Source organism: Archocentrus centrarchus, chromosome 10, assembly GCF_007364275.1.
Source record: "Archocentrus centrarchus isolate MPI-CPG fArcCen1 chromosome 10, fArcCen1, whole genome shotgun sequence".
In the NCBI taxonomy this organism is placed as follows: Eukaryota; Metazoa; Chordata; class Actinopteri; order Cichliformes; family Cichlidae; genus Archocentrus; species Archocentrus centrarchus.
This window is the reverse complement of record NC_044355.1, coordinates 4,508,409-4,536,119: the sequence shown is the minus strand read 5'-3', so window position 1 is coordinate 4,536,119 and position 27,711 is coordinate 4,508,409. Positions and strand designations below refer to the sequence as shown.

The 27,711-nt window shown below is 40.3% G+C and overlaps 2 protein-coding genes across 2 annotated transcripts; one reads left to right on the top strand and one right to left on the bottom strand.

Annotated features, from left to right (window-relative positions):
- Nucleotides 1–404: 404 nt before the first annotated feature.
- etfdh (electron transfer flavoprotein dehydrogenase) lies at nt 405–18,126 on the top strand. The gene is made up of 13 exons (XM_030738639.1): nt 405–665; nt 1,325–1,483; nt 4,614–4,843; nt 5,229–5,310; nt 6,041–6,159; nt 6,452–6,529; nt 6,986–7,132; nt 8,118–8,258; nt 9,245–9,388; nt 10,929–11,097; nt 12,994–13,176; nt 13,682–13,903; nt 17,575–18,126. The coding sequence occupies exons 1-13, from the start codon at nt 635–637 to the stop codon at nt 17,736–17,738; spliced, it is 1,869 nt and encodes a 622-aa protein (XP_030594499.1). The 5' UTR covers nt 405–634; the 3' UTR covers nt 17,739–18,126.
- On the bottom strand, nt 18,122–27,389 carry ppid (peptidylprolyl isomerase D). The gene is made up of 10 exons (XM_030738640.1): nt 27,207–27,389; nt 23,441–23,581; nt 22,787–22,893; nt 21,351–21,539; nt 21,051–21,173; nt 20,450–20,556; nt 20,058–20,199; nt 19,487–19,573; nt 19,290–19,332; nt 18,122–18,616 (listed from the first exon to the last, which is right to left on the bottom strand). Exons 1-10 carry the CDS (start codon nt 27,289–27,291, stop codon nt 18,528–18,530), a joined length of 1,113 nt encoding a protein of 370 aa, XP_030594500.1. The 5' UTR covers nt 27,292–27,389; the 3' UTR covers nt 18,122–18,527.
- Between the last annotated feature and the right edge of the window lie 322 nt (nt 27,390–27,711).

The following is a 27,711-nucleotide window of genomic DNA, read 5'->3' as shown; positions in this document are numbered from 1 at the left end:
CCTGTCATCAAACCTAGAAGTAGCAGGTAAGCCATCCGTCGAAACTGCGGTGAAACTATCTTAACTGTGGTCACGTGATGTGGACGGGTCAAAACATCTGCAATAGCTGGAAGAAAACCTGAAGTTGGTCCACTCATTGAGCTGAAAGTTCCCCTTTGGTGGAGCAGGTACATGTTTGACAACTATAAATTAAGTCAGTTGTATCAGATAAGAGGATGATATTTTAAAGGAAACTGTGGCTTAGACTGGATTAACTTAGACACATCTGTGCCTGTAAAAATCAAACCACCTGGACATTGGCCTGAGAGCACACCTTTAAATAATGTCTGACGCACAAACTTTACAATCTCACTTGGCTATGACAGAGGGCGACTTGCGCAGTTGCAGCTCTCTTCAATAACCGGCGCAGCAGCAGCGGCGCAGCTTTTGACGTTCCCAATGTCTGTGTTATGAGACCTCTGTTTTGTAAGCTACATTTATCTCGGATCACTGTTTGCGCAGCAGGTGGACCGGTTGCGTAAGCTTTGCACTGGCAACAAAGTAAGGACGTAACAGCTTCTCGTCAGGCTGATTTTTAAAAAAAAAAAAAAGACAACCCGTTGTCTGCTTGTGAGTTTGCACTAGCAGACACACAATGTTTCCAGCTAGCAGATACTCATGTCAAGGTACGTCCGCTAATACCCTGTTAACACCTTTCGAGTGTGCACTGTGTTTATAGTTGGAAACCAGCATTGTTTGTTGTCATGCTTGTTTGCTTTAGCATTTTGCAAGTAATTAAGTGGATATTCTTAAACGCGTTTCGGCATTTTTACCAACGCTAAGCGTAGCATTAGCACCAAACAGCCTAGCACCCTGTTCCATGTTAGCGCGAAGCTAATAAGTAGGTTAAAGTTGAACTAGTATGTAGGTCAGTTAAATTGCGTCTTCAGTCTAAGCTACATACTCACTTACGACTTTTTAGAAGTTTACTGACTTTTTTAAACGTCTTTTGAAGGTTAAACAGATACTTATTGACGGAATACTGATGTTAATTCACTGTCATGGGCTTATCTTTGCAGTAGTTAAAGAGTAGCTGCAAGCCTGGCACTTAGCTGTGCAGGGTAAATACTACACGTTCTATTTGTTGACGTGTTTTGTTTTCAGAAGTCCCCTTACTACATCAGGTAACCTGCCTAAATTCGTAGGCTTTAACTGTTCGTGATTGTTTAAAGTCGTTCGATTCATCTTTTATCCTTTTTAAACACAAACAGGCTGAACTCTGTCAAGTTAGAACAGTTCCCACCAACCAACTGGTCTTAACTGGCAGCTGTTTTCTGTCTTGCAGCCCACAGATGTATTAGGGCACTGAAGACAATACAGCCAGAGCATGCTGCCCCTCAGCTCTACACATCACTACACAGAAGGACATGCTCTACAGTGTCAACACCCCGCATTACCACACACTACACCATCCATCCTCGAGATACAGATCCAAGATGGGAAGGTGAGAGTTTTTATTTTCCTGACCAACATCTGACCTATCTTCAGGGGACAGAGCTCTTTTTTTTTTTTTTCTTTCAAACTTTGATCATGTGCCGTCAACAACTTGTTTATCAGCAGCCACCTTGACAGGAAATTCTAGTACCATATATTATGTTTGCTGTAAACTCAAATTACTTGGTCTTATCCATGTTTGTGATTGATTGTTACATGACTGTCAATTTCAGCATATGGCCAGTGTAAAACTCACAATATGGTTATAAAATTTCTCATTTCTAATGCCAGTTAAACATGTCTGACAGTAATAAGCATTAATAAAAGGAAAAAATAAACACCTTTTGCTCTCCACACACAGTCTGGTTTTTGCAAGAATCACAGCAGTGTGGCCACCCTTCCCAAGCTCAACACTATTGAGTCATGTGCTGCTGATATATGGGGATTTTCAGTCCATGTTCAACTGGACCTTCATCCTGTCTTTAACACAAGTGATTACAGGCTGAAGTACTGGGTAGGAATATGTTGTACAGCTTTAAAATGCATTCTTATCAAATAAGAGAGTGTGTCTCCACTGAAATCCATATGTCATCTTTTTCTCCTCCTAGTGTGCTGTCACATCAGCAGTCAGTTTTAGGACCAGTTTCTAGGGATGCTCTGATTTATTGTTGGCTCTCACTGGCCTGTTTGAAACTAAGGGTGAACCTCATACTCACTTTAGGCCTGGTTAACTTGTACTGTACTTGAGAAAAATTGCCCCTCCTCTCCATTCCCTCTTTACCTGCAGTCATACTGATAGACTTTGATTTTTCTCAGTATTTCATTATACCTCTCCTTCTCTTTCTTTCTCATACACACGCACTTGAAAAGCATTCTTGCAGACTACAGTTAGGTTCATGATTTCATGCATTTTGTGGCTTAATTGAGGAATATGTGACACATTGTCCTCTCACATATGTTAATTACTTAATAAAGCCATTTTTACAGAGGCAGCTGTAGTTGAAGAATCACTAGAGTTTGGTGCTGGGGTGCATAAGGTCATCTGCACAAAGCAATCGAACAAGTAAATCAAATTGTGTACATCCTAAGAGAAATTGCAGTGTGTATTTGTTGTGCTCAGAAGGTTAAAACAGATTCATTTAAGCTAGTTAACTCATAAGAATGAATCTAGTTCATAAAAATGTTGTTTTTGTGAAGTCTGATTGTCGTTCTAGCATTACTCCAAGTACACTGAGTCGATTGTTTGCAATTCAGTAAGTACTTTTGTTGTTTATTTTAGTTAGATTTGAGTGAAACCTGTTTCACACTGTCATCAGTGCAAATAAGTAAAAAAAAATTTCTACAGATAGCCACAGAAAACACTAATGGTTTGTAAAGTTCTTATTTATTGCATTTAGTAGAGTGTGACATTTGGAGCACACCTGCTCTTTATCAAACAGTGAAACACAGGCTGACACCATTTTAAATCACCTGTGATTCACGTGACTACGACCAATGGCAACACTATCCAATCAGATCCACGTCTTGCAAAGAACAAACAGCTGATAAATAAATCTACAAGTAATGAATGTTGTCTTGGTATGAGTCAGAAAATGAGTGCCTCTAAAGACAAAAAGGAAACAAGAAGACTACCTCCACAAACAAACAGAAGGGAAGATCTACATATTGTCCCAGGCAATTTCTAACAATAAAATGTTTGATACAATTGGTTCTATGGGAAAATAAAAATATAAATTTTTGGTTTGTGTGGCTTTACTTTGCCTTTAACCAAAGTTCAGAGCATTAGGCAAGATAGAGCTGCTGTTTTCATGCTAAATATTTCTTACAGATCCCGGGGGGGTATGCTGGACATCTATACTGATATGGACTGGGTAATGTGTTAGGAATGAAAGGACGCCACATTGTTTGATGGAAATAAAGATTACCAACCGATAGAGGGCCTAATTGAAAGACACACCAGAAATCAAAGTGGAAAAATTATGCGACAGGCTTGTCTGTTTTGCCCAAATTTCATTGCAGCAAGTCACAATGGTACTCAGTAGTTTGTTTGGCCCCCATATGCTTGTATCCATGCCTGACAAAGTCGGGGCATGCTCCTAATCAGATGACAGATGGTGTCCTGGGAGATCTCCTCCCAGATCTGGACCAAGGCATCACTGAGCTCCTTGACAGTCTGAGGTGCAAACTGACAGTGTCGGATGTATTCAATAAAGTGCCAGAAGTCTTGGATTTAGGTCAGGTGAGCATGGGAACCAGTCAGTGGTATAAATTCCTTTCTTCTCCAGAAAGTTCCTGCATACTCTCGCCACATGAGGACAGGCATTGTTGTGCACCAGGAGGAACCCAGGACCACTGTACCAGCATAGGGTCAGGCAATGTGTCCAAGGATTTCATCCTGATACCTGATGGTAGTCAGGGTGCTGTTGCTTAGGCTGTATAGTTCTGCGCATCCCTCCATAAATATGCCTCTGCAGACCATCACTGACCCGCCGCCAAATCAGTCATGCTGAACGATGCAGGCAGCGTAATGTCTTTCACGGTTTTCCAGACCCTTTCACAGCTGTCACGTGTGACGTGTGTCTCATGTGTCAGGGTGAACTTGCTCTTATCTTTGGAAAAATGCACAGGTCAGCACTAGTAGACCTGGCAATTGTGCTATTCTATGGCAACTGCCAGTCGGGCTCCACAGTGTTGGGCAGTGGCCACAGGGCCCACTAGAGGACGCTGGCCCTCAGGCCACCCTCATGAAGTCTGTTTCTGATTGTTTGGTCAGAAACATTCACAGCAGTGGCAGCTGGAGGTCACAGTGGCAGTGCTCATCCTGTTCCTGCTTGCACAAAGGGGCAGTCCTGCTGATGGGTTAAGGACCTTTTAAAGCCCTGTCCAGCTCTCCTTGAGTGACTGCCGGTCACCTGGACTCTCCTCCATGCTCTTGAGACTGTGCAGGGAGACATAGCAAATCTGGCAATGGCACTTATTGAGTTGGACTACATGCACAGCCTCTGTTGCATCCAGGTATCACTTCATGCTACCAGTAGTGACACTGACCGTAGTGCCCCCCCTGGTACTTTCCCGAGGGGGGTGTTAATCACATAACAGATAATATCCCTGGTGTTTAATTCTCTTGGGTCTTCTCGCAGGTGTCGAAATGGAGAGGTTTGCCGATGAGGCAGATGTGGTAATAGTAGGCGGAGGTCCTGCTGGTCTTGCAGCAGCCATTCGTCTTAAGCAGCTAGCCAACAAACATGAGAAGGAGCTGCGAGTGTGCCTTGTTGAGAAGGCCCCTCAGATTGGAGCGCACACACTATCAGGGGCCTGCCTGGAGCCCAGTGCCCTTACTGAGCTCATTCCTGATTGGAAGGAACGTGGGGTAAGTAGGTGAAACATGAGATTCGTGTATAGGTGGTCTGTTTTTGTACATTCTGTATTATATAATGAGACTGCATGCCTGCAATGCTATATTTAAAAAGTCTGCATACTGTGCATACTATCACATACAGTACTGTGCAGAAGTCTTGAGCAACCCCTCATTTCTTCGTTTTGGTAGGAAAATGGGAATTGGGTGTAGATACAGTATATAAAAAATACAAATTTGTCCAATTCTATGAAGCTTGAAAGTCAATATTCTATATATATAATCTAAAATCTAAGGTAAATGTATCTAATATTGTTAATGATAGGAAATGTTATTTGTTTTTAGAATTATTAGAAATCCTTTGGAAGTCAAACCATCAATAACACACTTCTTACCACAGGCACCGTTGAACACTCCAGTGACTGAAGATGTGTTCAGTATTTTAACAGAGAAACACAGAATCCCTATTCCCATATTGCCAGGTAAAAGACACTCTTATTCATTTTGAGAATTAAAAAAAAAAAGGTGCAATACAGTCTCATGCCATATAGTTCTGGCAAAGTGCACAGGTGCTGAAACACAGAGATAATTTATAATTTACATGGTTTAATGCAGAGATCTGAATGTCAGGAACTGGCAATTTTTTTTGACTTTCTTGATTAGACTCTATTTTGACGACAAAAACGGGCTGATTTGTAAGTTGTATTTTCATGTTTGCAGCTTCTTAATTCGTTTTGTTTTTACATGCTGCTACATATAGAAATGAGAGAAATATTCTTTTTTTTTTTTTGCATTTGGCCACAGCGGCTTTTTTATCATAGTGGAGAGAGACAGGAAATGGGGGGAAGACACGCAGGCAAATTGGCGACGGGCCGGGACGCAAACCGCATACCGCAACGCGGTATATGTATGTGGTCGCTGACTACTATAAATGTAAACTATGAAATTACATTTTCATGAGTCTAGATGAGCCAGTATGATGTTGTTAGCCTGCCTGTTTATTAGTCTAAGGTTAAAAGTTAGCTTTAAAGGGTCTTAAAATTGTTGTTGACTGAAATATCTTCAGAAAGAGGTACAGAAGGTTAGACTTGGTGTGGGGTTTTGCACTGAGATTGTCGAGGACAAAGATTTTTATGTCAAAACCTGTAGTTCAGCTTGTTAATAAAACTCTGGAGCATCCAAGTTGTTGAGTCTGTGGGTTACTGTCTGTAGGCCTGCCCATGCAGAATCATGGTAACTACATTATCAGGATGGGGAACCTTGTGCGCTGGCTGGGGGAGCAGGCTGAGGAGCTTGGAGTTGAGCTGTACCCTGGTTATGCTGCAGCTGAAGTGAGACATCCTTTGATTTTTATTTTATTTATTTATTTGTTTTTTGTCGATCACAAACTTTGTGTTTGTCTTACTTTGTATGCAAAGCAATACAGTTAACAGTAACCAGATTGTAAACTTTTCCTTTTTGTTTCTGTAAGTCTCCAAATAACCGGTCTTCATTCTTAGCTAGGCTTAAAAAAATAGTATTCATTTACATGCATCCAGTTTTCATCCATTATGAGTGGACTGCATTAGCTGACTATAGGTTTGACCCAAGTTAACCATCTCCTGTTATTTGCATTACTTTAAGGTTTTATTTCATGAAGATGGAAGTGTAAAAGGAATTGCCACCAATGATGTAGGCATTGCCAAGGATGGCTCACCCAAGGTAATGTACTGTGAAAAGTTAATGTAATAATACTATCCCACGGTTGTCCCTGGTGTCTTAGCTTAATGAAAATTAGAATCATTAGGCTGTTTCTTGTAGTGAACACATGAATAGCTTTGATCCATCAAGTCTTTTTGTAAGGATATACAGTACAGTCAAAACCTTTGACTGTACTGTATAAAACAAACAGAAGCATCAGGCATAAAAATATACATTAACCATGTTATATGTGGTGGTGGTGTGTATTATTCAGTTCATTTAGAAAATCCTATTTGGCTCTGAGAGTGTAGGCTTTGATGTTTTTCGAGGGTTTTATTTTTTCTTCCTCTATTTCACATCATTAGTGTCCACATGAAAAGCAATTCAGTGTTTGTCACTGTGACAACCTAACTATTCTCTCTAATATATTCAGTTACTTGTCTTTCATTGATGAAATCTGCTTCTCTGTTGCATCAGGATGTTTTTGAGAGGGGAATGGAGCTCCATGCGAAAGTCACGTTATTTGGTGAAGGCTGTCACGGCCACTTAGCCAAGCAGCTTTACAACAAGTTCAGCCTGCGTGAGAACTGTGAGCCCCAAACCTATGCCATTGGACTGAAAGAGGTAAATAACATACACGGTCTACACCTGTTAAAAATTTAGAGATCGGGTGAATCTGTAGTTTCATTAGCATATATACAATAGGGTTCCAGCCAGAAAAAGTTCACAACCGGCAACCGGGAGTGCACATGTTAGGGTGCCCAAGGCTACATGTGGGAATAAAAACATGTGGCTGAAAAGAGCTCGTAGTACTACTCAGGTAGTGACCAGGTAGCTGGTTGATATGATAACTCTCAGTGCCGTACGATCAACCGCTGGCTAGAACCGGTAGGCCCCATGAGCCAGTACCTCAGGCTTCAGAGTGCTCTAAATGGCCATTTTCAGTCTGCCCCCCCCCTGATCTGTATGATGCTCTTAATAGCTTCTCCCCTGTTTGTTCTGTTGTTTGTATTCCTTGGATGGGTGTTCTGTTAACTGCAATTTCCCCATTGTGGGACTAATAAAGGTATTCATTCATTCATTCATTCATTAATATGATCATCTCAGGAACATTGCTCTGACTGTGAACACAAATCTTTTTTTTTTCAAGGCACTGCCAATCCATAAGAAAGCTGTCCTAAGTGGCTTCAGTTCCCTGATGATAACCAGCTGGCTAGGTCTCCTTAGCTCCACCCCAGGGTCACATGACCTATAAAGACAAACTGACAGGAGGCTCATTACAGCTGACTTAAAGGGGAGAGGTGCTAAAAACCATTTGTTTCAGAGAATGGATGAGCTGAGGGTCTTCACCGAGGCCCAGTATAAGATAAATTATCATTTTCAACTTTGAATTATGCAAAGTCACTAAAGGTACTACAGTCTAGGAATAATAATGGGCTTAAAAGGTCGACTTGGCATGGTTTGTCCAAACATTTCTAAAGAGTTTTAAGTTTGTCCTGAAGTAACAATATTAATAATGAAAACAAAATGCCCAAAAGATGAGAAGGAAAGAAAAAGAGGAGAAAAAACACATCCTAATGATTTGTAATTCTGTGTCTTTTGTTTTTAGGTGTGGATGATTGATGAGAAGAAGTGGAGGCCCGGCAGAGTGGAGCATTCTGTGGGCTGGCCCCTGGACAGAAACACGTATGGAGGATCCTTTCTGTATCATCTAAATGAAGGAGAGCCATTAGTGGCCTTGGGCTTTGTTGTGAGTGGCTTTGTGTACATTTTACCAATTCATACGTGACAACTGGATGTTATGCAGGCAGTAATGAGAAAAAAAAAAAACCTGAGCATAATTTTTAAGCTCCTTGAAAAATGGGCAAGCCTTGGCATTTCACATTATTAGTTTATATTATTCATTCTTTGCACTGATTCTTCCCACTAGATCATATTTGTGTTGTATGATTTCATCTGGAGTGTCTGTGTACTGAATGTGTTATAAAGATTATTTAAAAGAAATTGCATATTTTGTATCATGGTTTTCGAAATAAACTATGGTGGAAAAAAATGGGGAAGTGGGTTCCAAATCAACCCTGATTTGATTACAGCTTTAAACCATGTAACATATGCCACTGCCAATCTGCACATGTGTGCTGAGACAATTGACGTCACTGTTTTTGCAGATTTTCTCTGTCAGGCTGCATTAGGGAGCTCTCCACCGGTCATTAATTAAGTTTATTTTGCATATTGGCACTGAAGGACACTGAGCAGTTTCCCTCAGGGCTTTTCTCATGCTTTGTCCTGATTGCATGATGCCATTTTGAGTTGTTAAATGGATACTCATAACCATCGCCATAAATGCCGGGGAGGTTTTACATCTACGACCAATGCCTTTCCTGGACAGTCAGTAAATTTAGCCACACATCAAGCACAGAGAAGTTTGTGTTTCCACACCTCCCATGCTTAAATTTTTACTCCCGCCCTCCCTCAGATCTAAAACTCATCACAAGGGGACCTCAGAGGACAGTGGTCCAAGTTTGGTTTATTCTTGGACATTCACCATGAGCTTTCATTCCCAGGAAAAAACAGATAGGTTAAAGCTTTTCAGATTTCACCCAATAGTTTTAATTTTCTCTCTGGAACTTTCAAGAAAGTTCTGGTATTCATTAATAAGGATCAGATCACTCTTGATGGACGGGTGTATTTCCTAGAGGTCGCTGCCAATTGAACTGACCAATTTTCTCACCCTAGGTTGGTCTAGACTACACCAATCCTTACCTGAGCCCCTTCAGAGAGTTCCAGCGCTGGAAACACCATCCTTTTGTAGCTCCCACACTGGAGGGAGGCCAGAGAATTGCCTATGGTGCCAGGGCCCTGAATGAGGGAGGATTTCAGGTATGCATGTACTCTGCAGAACTGGCTCATAAAAAAGGAAAACTATAAAAACTGATCAGTCATATGATGTGACCCAAGTATTTGTCATTTAGTGCACGTGTCCCCTTCAGTACTGAATTAATCCAGATGTCCAATGAGTGTGAATGCAGCGCTGGGCCGCGGTAGTTCAGTGCATTACAAGCTAGGTTTCCTCTTAAGGGCTGTTTTGATTAATTAAATATGAAGAAACAGTTATGTTAACAACAAGCAACAGCAACAACAAAAAACTGAACTGGTCCCACATCAGCTGGAGCATTAACTGTGTTTTTTGTTGTGTATTATCAAATGCATTTGTGAGTCTGTAAATTGGTCAGTTTGAATTTTATTAGTGTATTTTAATATTGAAAAGTTTGACACAAGATTAGGCAATATCACTTGATCTGTCAAATATGCATTATCAGAGATGGAGAGGATAATTAGAATATTATTACTACTTCTAATAAAATTAAAGTTTAGGCAGTTCAGGCTCTCAAACACAGCTTTTTAGCTTGTACTAATTATCATTTGTTTTTCATAGGGAAGGGGTTCTGGGTCACGTGCAGCTCTTTAATCTTATCTCCCGTGGATTATTGCTACACTTAGTAACAGTAACTGTTTGCTTCAACTCTATGTGGACCAGTCATGTTTAATGTGTAATCACCCCCCACCCCCCCCCCACCCCCACCCCCCCCAAAAAAAGACTCGATTTGAGCCAGGAAAACATTTGTAATTGTTCCTATTTGTGGTTAAAAAGATGTCAATCATCAGAAACTAGATAACTTAATTATTCTAGTTCTGTAATTTCATAAATACTAAGGTTAAACACAAAATACAAAATTGTTGAAAAAAATTTCATAGACAAGGTTCTGGTTGTTGCTACACGACACACCATCACATCCTACTTGTACAAGTGCTAAACAACACTTCTGTTCTCTAATCCAAAACAATCACCCGGGATTTTCAGCTGGCAGGAAAAATGTAAAAAATTGCCATGTAGGGGGCACGTGGGTGGCTTAGTGGTGAAGCCGGCGACCACATACATATGCCGTGTTGCGGTGTGGGCGGCGCAAGTTCGAGTCCCGGCCCGTCGCCAATTTTCCCGCATGTCTTCCCCTGTATCTTTCCCCCATTTCCTATCTCTCTCCACTGCTGAGAAAAAGCCGCTGTGGCCAAAAAAATGCAAAAAAAATAAATAAATAATTGCCGTGTGTGTGTGTGTGTGTGTGTGTATTATAATATAATAAATATAATATATATATGACTGCTCAGCCACTCCTCATTCACATAGAAAGGAAAGCTGGGGCCTTTGCTCATCCCTGAGGGGGGGCTTTTATATAAATAGATGCCTGAATATTAATTAATTCTCACTTTGTCATGGGCCAAAAATGTGTTTAGACGTAGTGACATATTTTCCCAGGTTACATCTGATAAAACGGCCAAATTCAAAAAATCCAATTAAAAGTTTTAGTTTAAAGTAGAACAGAAGAAAGTTAAACATGAGCTACTTCCTGTTTCTTTTCAGTCTATCCCAAAGTTGACTTTCCCTGGAGGGCTGCTGATCGGATGCAGCCCTGGTTTCATGAATGTGCCAAAGATCAAAGGCACCCACACAGCAATGAAGAGCGGCATGCTGGCTGCTGAGGCCATTTTCCCCAAAGTCACAGCAGAGAATCTGGACTCGGAGACAGCAGGTACCGAGTTTAAGCCCGAGCAATAATCATTATCATCATGGTAGCTCCAGTAGCTGTATGTATTGCATTTACTCAGTCATGAAGTGTTGAGCATTTTAGCTCTCTCAACTAAATTCTGACACCACATTACTAAAAAGTAACCTTAAAGAGGGGCCCTGCAAAGCCGTGTTATACCAGGTTGAATGGCAGGTGGCATTTCTGAAGGGCTGAAAAGGTCAGGCAGTAACAGCTTATGAGTTTGAGAAAAACTTTTGTCCAAAGGGGGCACCGTCTGGGCTCCAGCTGCAAGTGCATCAATCAAGGGACTGCGGTATCAATAAAAATGTCAAGTGTGGGCAGTTTCAGGGATTGTGACTCACTTTCAGAAAGGACAAGGATGGAGGGTTAGGGTTAGATTTAGTCTTTTTGTTTTATGGTTAGTTTACCCAGATTACTTTGCTGCTCCTAATGGTAGGTGCCCTTCAGGTTTACACAGAAGAGTTTGACAGGATCAGCCTGTAACTTTGTGCTAGTCCACTTTGATTTAATTGGATCCAAATTCAGGTGCTCAAAAAATTGTTGTGTGAAGGTCGGTACTACTTACTTTATGGGTACTACTTCTTTGAATGGCATATTTTAAACTCTCTACCTGGAAATATGTTTAAATACAGCCAGTCCTCAGGGAGGTCAGGTTTAGTTGGGGCATTGAATTACAAATGCACACCAAGAAGCTAAAGTCCTTCAATTTATTATGATTCCTTTTTTTCCAAATATATTGATTTTCATTTTTAAGAACAGAACACAACCCAAAGGCTCAACAGCGCAGTCTACAAAAATAAATATTATTATTATTATTATTATTATTATTAATAAAAAGTAAGTTTAAAAAATACATAAGAAAAAAATAAATAATAAAAAAGAGAGGAAATTAAAGGAAAAACCAAAGAAATTTAGAAGGGCCTTACATATTTTTTCATCTTTTTTTTTTTTTTTTTTAAGTCCAAGTCTTAAGTGATAATCAATGCTCGAGACAAGATGGTAGACACGTGTCCTTCAGTGTAGTCCAGGAAGGCTTTCCATATGCAGCCAGAGATGTCAGTCTTGGAGCGGACATGGCATGTTAAAAAGTCAAGTGGGATGTATTCCAAAATAAGCTTCCTCCACCCCAAGACAGTAGGCGACTTATTAGAAATACATTGCAGTGAAATATTCTTCCGAGCACAGCAAGTTAAAATATTATGCAACTTACTGTTGTTTTTGTTCTTAATATATTTATTCGGTAGACCAAGGAGAAGAGACACTGGATTGAAACTGATGTTAATTTTAATAATTTTCCTGATTTCGACCAGAATGGATTCCCAATATTCCTGGATCTTGGGACATCACCAGAGACAGTGTGTGCAGCTACCTTCGTGTATTTTAAATTTAGGGCACTGTGGAGAGGAGCCTGCTTTAAACTTAGACACCCGGTTTGGGGCCAAGTGCGCTCTATGCAGTAATTTAAGTTGTAAAGCCCAGGAACGATTACAGATAGAAGTTTTTCTGGCAGAGTTCCAAATACTGCTCCACATTTCTTCTGTGATCTCGGTATCCAGTTCTCCTCCCCAGGTCTGGGCCAGTGTCAGACTTATAGTGACATTTTAATGTTTTGTAGCACATACTAAATGACACTTCACGAGTTCCAAAAATACAGCTTTTCAGAGATCTCAGTGCCCTCAAAGTAAAGTTGTTTCTTTTTTAACAAAGTCTCTTATCTGAAAAAAGCAGAAGAGATTATTTTTTCCTGTTCTAAAGGCTTCTACAGCTTGATAAAATGACATGAGAGTCCCTCTTTGAAGAGACAATCAAAAGAGGAAATACCTTTAGCCACCCATTCCCCAAAACCCGCATCAATTTATTATGATTTCTACTTCTTAGGACTCCACATACCTGAATATGCTGAGAACTTGAAGAATTCTTGGGTGTGGAAGGAGTTGTATGCAGTAAGAAATATCAGGCCATCATTCCACAATTACTTTGGCCTGTACGGTGGTATGATCTACACCGGGATTTTCTACTGGATCCTCAGAGGAAAAGAGCCTTGGACCTTCAAACACTGCGGTGAGTATTGCAGAGCAGAATCTTCGCCAAGCTGTGCAAACATTTATTTATATTTATGTGCTCAGCTGATCTCTCAGTAGCAGCGATGCTCAAGTGTGCAAAGTGCTGTATTTAACATGGGACAGGGAAGATTTATTGTGGATAGAGAATATTTGATGACCGTTTTCTTGTTTGATATTTGCTATAATCCGAACAAATAAGAGGCAGGAAAATGGGGGGAGAGTCGGTGTTTGAGCTGAAATGTCATTTTCTGTTTTCTGCCATTTTTACTGCAGTAACTTAGTATTAATTGGAATAAAAACTACATGGTATAAACATAAAATTAAGGAAAAGTCTAGTTAACTTGACTGAATGTACAGAGAGCATTACATGCACAGTAGAGTGCTGTAGTTTTTCCACAGTAACTGCAAAAATACCGATGGTTTGTCTTTAGCTGAGGTCAGAGGTTATCTTATCCGAGCTGAGATAATCAGTATTTTGTAACTAGCTGTTCTCTATCTCTCAGGTACTGATGCAAGCCAGCTGAAACCAGCTAAGGAATGTACACCGATCGAGTATCCCAAGCCCGACGGCAAGATAAGCTTTGACTTACTGTCCTCTGTGGCGCTGAGTGGGACCAACCACGAGGGGGACCAGCCCCCGCATCTAACCTTAAAAGATGACAGCATCCCAGTCGCCAAGAACTTGGCTATTTATGATGGACCCGAGCAACGTTTCTGCCCCGCAGGTAACGCCGTCACGGCACCTAAAGAGCAGAGCAAATGTTTTCCGGGTAGTAAAATAAGGTGAAAATTGAGCTGTTGTTTACATATGCACACCAAGATAAACAGCGCGTGCTATCATTAGTAATGCACAAGTGATGCACTTAGAGGGCAGAGTTACATAATGTAAACCGTGTAGTTTAAACACAGCAGTCACCTTGATACTCAGGGGAAAAAACAACTGATATTTAAGAAGCTGGAACCAACAATGGTCTGGTTCTTTGATAGCTTAGACAGTCATTTTGATAAAGTATGAACCAGTTGTTTCAGCAACGGTGTGGCACACATGTACTGGTTAGCATTGTCACCTCACTAGATTTAAACTTCCTGGTTGGCTAGGGGCTTTCGGGAGTTTGCATGTTCCTGTTTGGGTTTTCTTTGAGTGCTCCGGTTTCCTCTAAATTGGCTGTAGGTGATGATATTCTCTCTATTCGCTCTGTCGTAGACTGGCATACTGTCCAGTATGACTCGTGCCTCTTGCCTGAATTCAGCAGGCATAGGCTCCAGCCCCATCACAACCCTGTCCTGAATTATTAAAAAGTTAAAATATTGCAGTTTAACAGCATTTTTCTTGAGATACAGACCTTGAGTTCAGCAGAGGGAGGATCCAGGGCTCTGAACTTTGCAAGGCATTTTCCGGGCATTGTTTTGACTACTTGTCCCCTTAGAAGGAAGGGCCATTCCTAATCAGCAAAACATTGTTCAGAATTTATCACCTTTCTTATAATAAAACATTTCCATCCTGGGTTTTAGTGTGAAAATTATGTGATTATTGCTGCGGCCTTCCCTGTCGATAGATCTCGAACTCCACTGAACACTTGTAGGAGATTTTGCATCAACGCGTTACACAGCACTCTCTACTATCATCAAAATAACAGATGAAGCAAGAATCCCAAGACTTGTACAATCACGTGCAAGGCCCACTGAAGCTGCTCTGATGGTTTAATGTCTTATTGCAACACTTCAGCAGTATTGACACATGCACACTTTGATGAAGCAAATGTCTGATGCCGTAAGCTCAGACATTAGCTGAAGGTGTGCGTAATGTCACATTGTGCTGAAGTGCAAAAGCAGCAACTAATATTCTCATGTCCTCCTGTTTGCTGCCTCCTACAGCCTCTGTCCTGGTAGCTCCCACACAAGTTAACACACCCAAGGTTTGCTAATTCCTTCTGTGTGCTACATGTGGAAAAACTGTGGGAAATCTTCTAACCTGATTGGTCGTGTTTTGTTCTCACACCAGGCAAAGTTGCAAACAAGCTAAGTATTTATAAAAAAAAAAAAAAAATTCAGGGTGTCTCTGTGGTAATGAGTAACCTTTTCTTGTTTTTTAAAACCAAAGTTCACAACAAATGTAATGACATTATTATCAGTAGGTTTAGGTATGAGTGAGTTTATTAAGCCAGCCAGACAGTCTCGGGTTCTGTGTGTTTATCTCTCTTTAGGTGAAGCTAAACTCATTATTGTGCCTCTCAGACTCTGGCTCCATTTGAATTCTCTGGGAACTGAAACTTAATGATGTGAGGTTCACGAGAAGTAAAATGCAGCCAGCGCACGTCGAGTCCCACAGATGTGAGCCCCTAAAAGCAGGGGAGACTGGATATGAAAGGCCAGCCGTTACATTAATATCTCTGTACACAGTGCAGCTTTAGGTCAGCAAGGTCCAACATTTTTTAAAATAGTTGTGGGAACGCCAGTGTTGGCTGGCAAAATGCAGCAGTGACAAAAAGCAGCAAGGGACTAATACAGCTTAAATCTCTTACTTTCGCTCAACTTTAGAGCCTGTAGCTTATCCATGAGCTAGAAAAGTAGGCAGTATCATAAGTCTGATTTTATATTGTTACAAAATGTTATAGAACCTGCTACATGTTTAAAATTTAAGATATAGTTGTAGAAGTACCATTTTTTGCTTTTTAGAATAGAGAGCAAAAAACATGCTGTACCCTTACGAGGCTTCAACAGTAGACACTCTACATCATTACCAATTTCAGACTGTTTGGAGACTTTAATCATCTGTATTTACCACAGGTCGCCTTCATCTGGGGACTGAGTGGTCCTTAACCATGATTGGTCTAATTAATTTTGCAATTGTAGATTAAAAATTAATTAAATCTATGACTTTGCCATCACTGTCTACACCTGAAGTCTTTGTAGTCCATCCATCCATTATCTTCCACTTATCCAGTTCGGGGGAGGGGCTGAAGCCTGGTCTTTATAGTATTTGGAAATACTCAGGTCTACATTTGTACTTTAAAAAATAAAGCAGTGAGCAATAATCTAACTAGGAGATGAGGCGATGTTTGCTAATGAAAAGCTGATAAACCATCAAACTTTACTCACATTATTTCATCTTGTTGACCTTTTGTGGGAGAAACAAAATGTCCTTTTAATGAGTGAAAAAGGACCCGTTTTAATGAGTGCGGTGCCTCCACTAAAAAGAGATCGTAAATTACCCACTTAGCAAAATTACTGTGAAAATGAAAGCAATACTATTAAGAATTGTTGCCTGCAGGCAAAATCTTTTAATGGTTGTGGCAACCATTAAAGAAAAAAACTTAAAGCAAACAGTTTTTCTTTTAACATTGGCTGATTTTGTTTGTTTGTTTCCTCTTCACTCATTTGGACCTGACCATTTTCAGAAGGCCACTTTATACTGACCTGTGAACCAGTGTTGTCTACACCCAACTTTGCAAAGAACCTATTTTAAATTTTATCTTTAGACACTTTGTTCCTAGCTCCCATTTCTTTAATTGACTCTATGAAAAATGCCAGAGATAACAGTTTGACAGACATAAAATATACCGTAGTACTTTTGCACCAATAAGGTGATTCCTAAAGAGCTTTTAGCCAAAACTTGGTATATATATCAGCATGGTGCGCAGTGTGTCCTATAAAAAATGAGAGAAATGGACAAGTGGAGGGCAATAGCAGTAGTGGCAGGCCTAAAAACAATCTACAGCAGATCTGAACTGTAACGGTGTCTTGAAGACTAGAACACTAGTTAGAACAGTGTCTACAGCCATCTGTAAAACACTGCAGGCTCTGTCACATTTGGAGATCCTGTCAAAACTGATGAAATGACGAATGCAGAAATGTCAGATTTTGATCCACTATATGGAAAGTATCTAACACTGGCTTCTTTGGGATCATTGTCATGCTGAATAAACAGTCTATGCAGTAACAGCATACCTGGACAAAAAAAAGAGCACACATGATTGAAGACCATCAGTGCAGCAACCATAATGCGACCCCCTTTTTTTTTTTTTTTTTAGATGTGGGATGTGTTTTCTTCAGGTTGAAAATTCATTCATAGGGAGCAAGTTGTCATTGAATGGATTGTGTGAAAATGACGTGAAACATGTAGTATGGCCTTTACCTCATAATACCCCAGTATAACACCCATGTTGAGACAGCACTCCAAAACACCAAAGTCTTTCACTGAGTATCTTCTCAGAAAATTAGACAAAGAGCAAAGTCTCTTTGAAGCTCGTTTGTAAATGACCAGAATCTGGTAAATGTAACTCTTCAGCATCCAAATAAAGATTTGGTGTAAATGTATGTAACACACAAATGTCACTTAGGCAGATGGCATTTTTTTAATCTGTTTTCTAACTTTTTTACACTCTCACTCAAACAGGAGTGTACGAGTATGTTCCCATGGAAACAGGAGACGGGATGAGGCTGCAGATCAACGCTCAGAACTGTGTCCACTGTAAGACCTGCGATATCAAGGACCCGAGCCAGAACATCAACTGGGTTGTGCCGGAGGGCGGTGGCGGACCAGCTTACAATGGGCTGTGACCATCCTGTCTGTTTCTACCTTTTCTGTTGAAAGATTATGCAAGTGTGGAAAATGTGCCTGAGTATGGAGATCAGTAACTGTAGTTATTTGAGGGTACAAAAAAAAAGAAAGAACAAAGGATGTTAAAACTGTATTTTGAGATGCAGTTCAGCAGGGCCATGTTAAACTTCAGTCTGAATTTGCAGTTTTTCACTGCTTTGGAGGCATTTTAAACAGTTTAAAAGTGATTCTTTTATGTTTTTAAGAAATACTTGATCAACTGTGATAGTGTGTGTATATATATCGTCACCTCAGGTTCATTTCAGCACCACTGGTAGAATATGCAGTATAATACAGTATTGTATATATTAGAATGTGCCAGTACTGAATAAAGAAACTTGACGGTTATCCTTTTGTTTTATTGACTTCTGTAAAAAACAAAACAAATAAATACAAATGGATAAATTGCTCGTAGCCGAGAGGACTCTTAAAATCCCTACCATGGTATAATACAGTAAACACAACACCGCTTTGCTAATCATCTTCAAACCACCATAGCGTGGGTCAGTTTTTCGGCCCAGTGCAATCAGTCAGACTGACGTTCTAAATACTCATTACAGTAAAGGCAGGTCAAAGCTTACAGCGGCTGTTCCCTCGTTACAGACATGAAGAAATGTGCGTGGTGGAAAAACATGTACGGACATGACAAATGACAATATTGAATATTTTCACCTGGTTACAGACTCCTTAGCTGTGAGTGTGGCTTCCACTGTAAATGATGACAACTCACTGCATTGAGATCAGATAGTTTAGGCAAACATTTTGGCATAGATTTTCTTTTCTCTCTCTTTCTCCTCCTGGATTTTAAGATGGACTTTCTTCAATTCATTGGTGATAGCTGTGAGAAGAAGAAATAAAAAATGTTTTAAATCTGTTCTAGTTTCTATTAACATTTCCTCAAATATCCAGTTTTCAAATTGAGTTTTAGTTCCCATACATCCACTTTTTGCCTGTTTTTCTGGCTAGTGATTTTTCCTTAAAAAGACAGCCTGCTCCTAAAGCCACAGAGAGCATGAAGCACACTGATAGCTCTTATCTTCTAGCCTACAGCCAGTCAACTGAAGCTTAACATATCAAAAGGGCTATGAAACACTGTCAAAAAGCTGGAAATAGCAGCAGTTTCGCAGCGAGCCTTATGCACCACACTTAGTGGGGATGTGGTCCCTTGAACACTCCCTCCTCCCAACATATGGCATCCTATTTTTATACTAATCATGTAAAATCCAGCCATTAAAGAAACTGATTTGTTGTGTTTCAGCTGACCTTTCAAGGGACTAAATTTATTCATTTTCTGCATAAAGTCCAATTAGGAGGAACACAAAACATTATGAGGAAAACAACTTTTTTCCCAGCTGGAGTGTCGCTCTTTGTGAGCTTGCATGCCAAGTTTGAATAACGTGAATATGCAAGAAATATTACCAGTAAAAAAACAAAAAACTTTGCTGCTTTCTTGGTATGACAACAAATCAAAGCAGCGCTCTGATTAAAAGGCAAAACACTGAAGACCTTACCTTTATCCTCGGGAGCAGTTTCCTGAGCTTTCTTCAGATCAGACTGTCAAGTGAGAAGCATAAAAAATACTTCATGTTTCATTTTCACTGCAACTTTTAACAGGAGTCTATTAGATGATTGATACATATAAAGGCAATGTGTACATGAACTGGTGGGTTGTACAGTATAACACAAAAGGCTGTTCTGTAGACATTACCATGGCTTTGCTGTATTCCTTTAACCCCTGCCAGGCCTGAGCCCTGCGGAAAAGTGCCTTAGTGTTTCCCTCATTCAGCTCTAGAGCCTGTAAGACGACAGAAACTGTTATCTGTGGATGATTTGTTAAAATGTTACATTCTATTACACAGAATTTAAAAGCAGTTCAACGTGATTTTTTGGGACAAAGACACAAATAAATTCAAAGACACTAAATTGGTGTAAAATGCATGTAATTTAAAAGGAATTCAGAACCCACTTTGACAATTTTCCTTTGCAATTCCACACTTATGACAAGTGTCCAGATTTTGGCACATTTTTTAATACTGTTAAAGGTGCTGGTAGATGGATTTTACTGACTTTGGACAGAATCAGGCTAACCATGTGTGGGTGCTGCCTTCAGAAACAGAACCTGTAGTGCTGAGTGACACCCTCAAACATAATCATGTAAAGCCTTTCCCAGGAGTGGGTGCCTGAAGGGTTCACGAGACGCAAACGGGAGCAGCCACACGGGACCACTCCGCTGACTCTGTGTAATATGTTAAACGCTGCTTTGTTCCGGCTCACGTCACCTCGTTGCAGCTGTCCAGAGCTTCCTGCCACAGCTGCATCTTCAGTTTGCAGGCTGCTGTGTTGAGGAAGCAGCTGAGGACTGTGGGCTCCAGCTTCTGCTGCACCTCCTCCTCCATTTGATCTTCACCCACCTCCAAGTACCTATGTATATAAAGAGATCATTTTTATTTTAGTCGCTGAGAATATTTTCACCGCTGTTTGATTCACTGGAAAATCAGGCTCATACACCACAGCAATCATCACCGAGATCTCTGCCAGATAAAGATCATTTCTGGGTTACTGGGAGTAATATTTAACTTATGGGGATTATTTTTTCATAGTCACTTTTCAAACTGACTTCCCATTAAGTAAAGTTGATTAAGACTCCAAGTAAACCGACACCGTGCCTTACCCTAGAGCTTTACTGTATTTCTGGACTGCACCTTTCCAGTCTTGCTTCTTAAAAAGGTTGTTTCCAATATTCTTCAAATCTTCAGCAACAGACAGAACCTTGTCCACCTGAAAGGAAGTACGGGTCAAAGTCAAATTGGAAACTTTGATTTTATTTTTGCAGTTTTTAACCATCATTTCTGTTGCTTACAATAACTGGTTGGAGCACAGACTGACACCGGGGACAAGGAGACATTACTAACACACAAATTGTTCCATCAGAAAGTTTATAAACATAAAGTCTGACCTCCAGACTTTCTAAAATGCTTTATTTATCGAAAACATGCACAACATAATGCCAGTAATAATCTATGACCCATTATTGCAGGGACAAGCTCTTCATTTGCTGAGGAACTGTTTTCACCTGCTTCCAGTATATGCCAGGCTAAACATGACCTGGATTTTGATATTGAATTTCTTTTTTCTATCAGTCTTCTCATCTTGGCTTTAGATGAGGCAGCAAACAAGCATATTTTCAAAAATGCCACACTGGTCCATGCAGAGCAGTTATCTGCCAAATTTAACCCGAGTTCTTGAAGATCAAAGACCTCACTGATGCTCACATCTTTAAAGTCGATGTCAGAGTCCTCGGGGAAGTCGGGGTGGACATCTCCTGTTCCATCGTTTGCTGCGTTGCCCCAGCTGTCCCCATCCTTATGCTCGCCACAGTCGGCTATGATGCATGGCTGCAAATGCAGATGTTAGCAGAAAGTTAAAGACAGAAAGACTGCTGTGCTAAACAGACCAAAGGCATTTTGGTTTTAACATGAAAGAAAATCTCAGATTGGTTTCATCAACTTCTAAGAGCAGCTGTTATCTTGGTCGAATAGTAAATGTCAGTTTTTAGATAAAAACTCATTTACCTTCACGGGGGTGTCATCCTTGGTATCAATGCACTCCAGCATTTTTACAACTCCCATCCCTTTCAACACTTGTCCAAAGACCACATGCTTCCCGTCTAAGTGCGGTGTGGGAACAGTTGTGATGAAGAACTGTGAGCCGTTGGTGTTTGGCCCAGCATTGGCCATGCTCAGAAGACCCACTTTGTCATGCTACACAGGGATGAAAAATTAGGATGGAAAAAAGCAGCACAACCTTCAAACATTAAGCATAAACATAACCAAAATTTATATGTCTTATTTGAGAAGTATTCCTGGAGGGAGATTGCTGGAATTATTAGAATGGATGTGAGGGAATGTACAAGGAAGTGGAAAAACTTGAGGGAAAAATATGTTTGCCTCTGAAAAAAACTGGAAACACAGGAGGAAAAAAAGTCCCAGCCTTTTATTTCTTTCTATCGGGGATGGCACCGCATATAAAACACTGGGACATGACCACAAGGTAATTAACACCATGCAAAAGCATGAATGCCAGTAACAGCGTCAGCCGCTTGCACAGGTTACACTGCACAGTCGGCCACATAAATGAGCTGTTACTGTTGAATGAGCTCATGGTGTTGGTGCTGCAGCCTGTCGTTGCTTCCAGTGATGGCACAGAGATATTTGCTCAGTAATGTGAAAATAACGACATCTCACGACCCACATATTCCCTGTGATGCATTCATGGTGCAGATGTATATAAAGCTATACCTCAGCCCAGCCAACTACAGAAGAGGAGCAGCAAAAACAGGATTTTTTTTTTTTTTTTTTTTGAAAGTGGAAAGTAATTTCAAATATAACTTTTCAAACAGCTCAATAAATATAAATGCGTCTGCAAGCTAATGTACAGTTACTGTATTTCCCCGGGAAAGAAAAATAATGTTAACGTGTGACACTCAGAGATGGAGGGAGATTATTTCAAAGGTAAAGACTGTTCAGCAAGTGAAACTTTTATAAACTGGAAGTTTTAAATCTTACATGTAATGTCCTAAAGCATTTTAGAGCTTTTAAATCAGACATCGGTTTGGTACAATTTAGTGCAGGCTAAGCTGGTTAGTTTGCAGTATTGTGATGACACACTTCATGTTGGAATGGTACAGAGCAGGCTGAATTCTACCTTTTATACCAGCTTTATGCTGTCAAGGGGTTGGAAATCTGCCATATAGCTTGTGAAATATCTGCTTATGTCTTGCTGAATTCAGGTGGCTAAATGCCTGGACAGAAGCGGCAGCACATATGATGTCTATGCATCCTTTGCTGCAATCCAGCATCACACATACTCTGCACCTGAGAGCTTGCTGGTTAAAGACTGGACAATGTTTCTCTTGCACCTCTGTTGGGTAAGTCCTCAAAAGGTTTGGAGCTGGAGTGCATGCGTGAAACTGGCTACACATTTAAAGTTCTGGTGATTGGTAGTCTACCATGTAGTGGAAGTTTTCATCCTCGAACTTCTCCCCGTAGATGCTCTCACCCCCCGTGCCATTATGGTTTGAGAAGTCACCTCCTTGGATCATAAACTTCTTGATGACTGCCAAGAACAAATTTACAGCCACATTACGTTTCCCAGATTAAACAGGCTGAATGTCAACACTGCTCCAGTCTTCCTAATATGAAACATTAACTATCAAGGGCTCAACAATCCCATGAAAATCCAAGTACTCGCTCTGCATATTAAATACTTAATCTCACAATTATTAAGAGAAATGTGCGTGAAAAAGCAGCTATTCATTTAATAACATACAGCAGCTTATTACTTCTTATTCTGTGTATGTTGTTTGTCCAATGTAGGCAATAGCATTATGTATTTGTTATATATTACTTCCCAATATGACATTTAGCCATGTAAGCAGTATTATCTGAACTCACAGCTTAAAAAAAGAATACTCATGGACTTCATTTCTCAGTAACTGGTTACACCTAAACCCGGACTTTCTCCTCAGAAACAGGCTGAATATCCATTAAACTACATATTCTCCAAATGTCTCGCTGCCCTGGACGTCCTTTCAACTACTCAGTTATTCATCTTCTAGCTCTCCTTCCAGACTTAAAAGTCACATCACATGAAGGCTATTTACTTCTATGGAACGGGCATCCTTTGAAGTGCAGCGGTTTCCCAGTCGATTTGCCACTGCCCTTTTCTCCAGTGCACAGAGCCCGGAAGTTTTCAGCAGTCTTTGGGGTTATATCAGCAAAGAGCTCGAGAACAATTCGGCCAGCTGTGGACAGAAAGGAGCTCAGTTTAGTTACACATTCTGACTTCACCTACAGCGATGAAGTCAGTCTGGACCAGGTTATCAAGTTACACATTTACAGTATAAAAAGAACCATTATTGTTTATCATTTTCTCACTAAAGATCCAGTCAATCCGAATAATGAGATGTTCAATATTATAATTCCTATAATAATCAGATGTACATACCCGGATACAATAAAATGCACTGGGTTTTGGACCGCAGTGAAGTTAGTTTCAAGTTGGATATTGGATATTCAAGCTCCGCAGAGTTAGCGGCATCTAACTCACGGCTGATCCGATTGAGGGAGTCAGATTTCGGCCAGCCGCTCTCTACCGCTCCCTCCTCTCACACGCGGAGGTTCGCTTAGGGACTATCAATAAATTTCCGAACCAAACACTCTTGCGAAACAAAAATAAATAAATTCCTTGACTTGTGACCACCTGTGACAAAACTAATATCAAATCATGCCAATAGATTGCATCAGTGAGGCACACAAATTTCTATCCCATTTTAAGCAATTTCAAATTTTTTTTTAGCAATTTTTTTAAATCAAAAATTGTGATTTTCCATCAATAGTTTCCAGGTCATGTGACCCACTGACTCAAAATCTGGGTGACATTGTTCTACTACACTGGGCAGATGAGGCACACTCATTATTTTTCCATTTTAAGCCTTTTTTGTATTTTTTTTAGGAATTTTTTTATTTAAAACTTGTGATTTTACTTCAGTAGCTTCCAGGTCATGTGACCCACTGATTTTTGTGGTATTAATTTTTTGTTGTTGTTGAACCGTTCTACTTTAAATAAACTTGTTAGAAGTTTTCATTTTTGGTTGTTTTATATATTTTTTCCGACTGCACCCTCCGCACATTGTGGTGAGGATGTCCGTGGATAATGTCCTGTTTTATATGTATTTACTTGGCCATGCCTTTGGGATTAATCTGGGATATCCCACTGACTGTTCAAAATTTCTTAAAGATTTTTTTGAAATGAAGTCCCCTGGGATAATTTGACCAATCAGCCATTTTGACGGGAGATCAGCGAAGCGGCAGGAGGAGATTCTGCTCCGTCTTCCGCTTTTTCCTCCCAGTTTCTCCACTTTGCCCTGATTGCGCTTCGTTCTGGTACCTTTGTGCACATTTCTGTCCGCCGCCTGATTTATAATCTTCAATAGGAATAAATAAGGTGACTGTAGAATTTTTTTTCTCGTTTTGTGCCCCCATCTGGTAGGAGTCGACTGCTTCCATTCCTGCTCATCCATTGAGAGCCTGCTGACGTACTGTATCACAGTATGGTACGGCAGCTGCACTGAGGCAGACAGGGTCAGGCTTCAGAGGGTAGTCAAGACAGCACAAAGAATCGTTGGCTGCCCTCTCCCCTCCCTGATGGACATCTACACCTCCCGCTGCATCAGCAGAGCCAGGAACATCATCAAGGACAGCTCACACCCTGGCTTTGACCTGTTTGACCTGCTGCCCTCTGGCAGGCGCTACAGGTGCATCAAAGCCAGAACAAACAGATTCAAGAACAGTTTCTTCGCCAGAGCAATCACCACCCTGAACTCACACACTCACCCACTGTAACTGTGCAATATTATATTATTCATACTGAACAATATCTGACATTCCTATATTGTGTAATATCCAGTATTCATTCACTAGTGCAATATTCATTCACCAAGTGCAATATTCATCATCTTCATTATTATATGTATACACATATTTATTTTTCTTACAATGTACAGATGCACCAATGTATGTATATATTTTTATACATTCTACTTTTTGTATATTTTACACATTGTTTATTTCTGTATATCTCTTGATTATATTGATCATACTAGATTATAATATTTTTATAATATTTTTATTTTAGAGAGTTTGATTTTCTGTTACATGGCACTGAACAGGAGTGGCCCTCCAATCTCATTGTACATCCTGTATAATGACAATAAAGGCATTCTATTCTATTCTATTCTTCATCCATGTATTGGAGTCCCAGCCCCCAGCGTACTGGTTCTGGCTCCAGCCATGTCGGCCAGGAATGCAGCGGCTGCCGGTGTTGTGCCCAAAAGTGATCGTTTGCACTCTTAAAACAGATGTGTTAATATCAACTAGTGTTCTAGTACTCGAGACCGCTTTTTGATGGTCTCGGTCTTTTCATGGACTTGAACACTAAGGACTCGGGATTTGATTTCAACACCAGTCAAGACCGCAACTGTGGAAATATCACTAAATCACCAGAATACACATTCCAGCATTCCATTATTTAAAAGGGAACTGGACCATGCTCAAAGTGTCAGTAGGGTTTGAGGGGATTGCAGGCCCAGTCCCATGAAGAAAAGCTCATCCATACTGTTCAGGTTTTTTATTTCATCTTCATTCTTCATGAATAGAGATTGAGCATCTTCCATTTGGTATTTAAGATCTTTTGAAGTTTTCCTGAGCTCTAAAGACTTTTTCTTTAGTTTGTCTCTCTGGCTTACCACCTCGGTCAGCTCAGCAACAACACAAGCGTTTTGATCAAGGAGAAAGTGTTCTTTTTTCTGAAGATTATGCAGGTCCTTCTCAAGTGTTTTAATCTCTGCCTCCATTTCTGCGGTCAGAAATGGCACTTGGCCGTCTTCGTCATATTCACCGTCATCCACCGGCTCCTCAAGCACATTTATTGTTTCGTTCAAATTTCTGCTCTCCTTATATTTCTTAAAAATAATGCTTTGGACACGGGGGAGTTCAGCAGTGAGTTGCTCGTATTTTTCAATAAAGATATTCTCATTTTCCTCAAGATTGTGAGGAAAATAAAACTGTACTTTGTTTCAATAGCATTAAGGCTGTGCCTCATCTGCCTGGTGTATCAGAATTATTTCACATGGATTTTGAGTTTGTGGGTCACAAATTGCTTTTTTTCCAGTTTTACTTTCTACATATAATTTCAAATTCTTTCTTTTGAACTACATTGAACAGGTGGTCACAAGATAAGTTATTTATTTTTGTTTTTTCAAGAGTGTTTGGTTCGGAAATTTATTGATAGTCCCTAAGTGAACCTCCGCGCGTGAGAACAGGGAGCGGCAGAGAGCGGCTGGCCTAAATCCCTGAATCGGATCAACTGTGAGCTAGATGCCCCTAGCTTGAATATCCAATATCCAACTTGAAACTAACTTCACCGCGGTGTAATTTGGTTATAAACGATGAGATGGATATTCACTACATGCCATGATCATTTAAAAATAACTGAGTGACCTAAACATATGATTACCATGCAATAGACTGTGTAGTTACAGCTCATTAAGCCTTGTGTGTTTCAGTTATAAGGTTGAGGTAAAACTCTTATCTACAAAACAATCACACGTGGCTCATACATTCTTACAAGACCGGCTCACAAAACGCTTTTAATCTGACACCCAGGTGATTCACAGTGAACGCAAATGCTCTTTAAAGGACAAGTATCTCTAATTAGCAGCTTGGTTTATTTCTGGCTGATAACGTCTTTGGCATGTGCCGTTTCTAGAAGCCACTAGAACGTGCCGGGATAGTGCTAAGCTAATAAAGCTAACCGTTATAGTGGTTTCGAATGGATGTTAAACAACATTGAATTTAAGATGTGCTGACCTCTTTCCCCATCAATGTCTACATCAAAGAAGACCCGGGGGTTTGCAGGGTTTGAAGGCTTGTCGGTTGGTACTGGGTGAGACATTTTTCAGTACAAATCAACACTTGTTCCAGCGAACCTAGCTAAATCCGACCGGCGTACTGAGGACGGTTAAAAGGAATGAATGGAAAAGACATACGACTTCCGATTAGTAACTTCAAAATAAAAGCCATCTGATCACAGTCTACATCAACAGTAAAGTCTCATGTAAAGTCTAGTGTCTCGTTTTTGACCGTTAAAGGTAACAAAACAAACAATACGTTATACTTAAGATTGACAGAACAGAAATAACAGGAAAAAAGTCAAAATATGATAGAAAACAAATTGAGAGTTTCCGGATGTGCGCGTATGCTGGTCACGATTTCCAAAGCAAAACACAAAAAAATGTGTTGAGAGTCTCCACTTTAGTGTGTTTTGTTGCATGAGGTTGCTCCAGTCACTTTAAAAGAACACTCCTAACGATAT